Source organism: Dipodomys ordii, unplaced genomic scaffold (genome assembly GCF_000151885.1).
Source record: "Dipodomys ordii isolate 6190 unplaced genomic scaffold, Dord_2.0 Scaffold69, whole genome shotgun sequence".
Classification (NCBI taxonomy): Eukaryota; Metazoa; Chordata; class Mammalia; order Rodentia; family Heteromyidae; genus Dipodomys; species Dipodomys ordii.
The window spans coordinates 817,498-818,226 of NW_012267285.1; the positions used below are offsets into that span (position 1 = coordinate 817,498).

Consider the following 729-nt stretch of genomic DNA (forward strand, 5'->3'; position numbering starts at 1 on the left):
AAAACGAACTTTACAACTGGGGTGGGGGGGATGGGGCGGGTTGGGGGGAGGTCACAGAGGTTTTTCGTGCAGGGGACTGTCAGGTGTGTGGGGGCTTTGTGGGGTCGGGGGGCAGCGTGAGTGTGACCCCCCCCCGTGCCCCCCAGCTGGGATCGCAGCCAGAAGCGGCGCCGGCCCTCGGGGCAGCAGGGCGCCCTGCGGCCGGAGGACAGCCAGCAGCCGCTCGCAGACCTGTCCCCCGCGGGGGTCACTGTGCTGGGGGCTTTCGGGGACTCGCCCACCCCCACCCCTGACCACGACGAGCCCCGAGGGGGGCCCCGGCCGGGGATGCCCCCGCCCAAGGGCGTTCCAGCCTTGCAGATGAACCGGTGAGCGCGGGCCGTGGGGGGCCGGGCGTGTGGATGGGCGGGGGCAGGCCCCCCTTTCTCTCGGTCACCCCACCCTTCTCCCTGACCGCGTCCTTTGCTCTTCCCCTCAGGATCCCCCTGGTGAACCTGTGACGCTCCCCCCCTCAGTGTTGGGGTGCCGCCAAGCAGGAGGTCCGGGGATCCCGGCTGAGGGGGGCGGGCGGAGCCATGGGGGCCCCCCCCCGGCCCTGGGCGCTGCACCCCGGATGCCCCCCGGCCTGGGCTGACCCTCGCCCTCCTGTGACCGGGGGAGGGCGCTGACACACTCCCGCGGGCCGCAGCGCACGCACGCCGGGCCCTGCTCACTCTGTTCACCCGTACC

General features: G+C 73.5%; 1 protein-coding gene across 1 annotated transcript in view; it reads left to right on the forward strand.

The window, feature by feature from the left end:
* The window catches only part of Pianp (PILR alpha associated neural protein), a 3,767-nt gene extending 3,143 nt beyond the window's left edge, over window positions 1–624 (forward strand). The window contains exons 4-5 of the mRNA XM_013023641.1: window positions 147–368; window positions 479–624. Coding sequence (XP_012879095.1) covers window positions 147–368; window positions 479–500 — 244 coding nt within the window. The 3' untranslated portion in view covers window positions 501–624. The remainder of the gene's footprint in view (window positions 1–146; window positions 369–478) is intronic.
* Window positions 625–729: the final 105 nt, after the last annotated feature.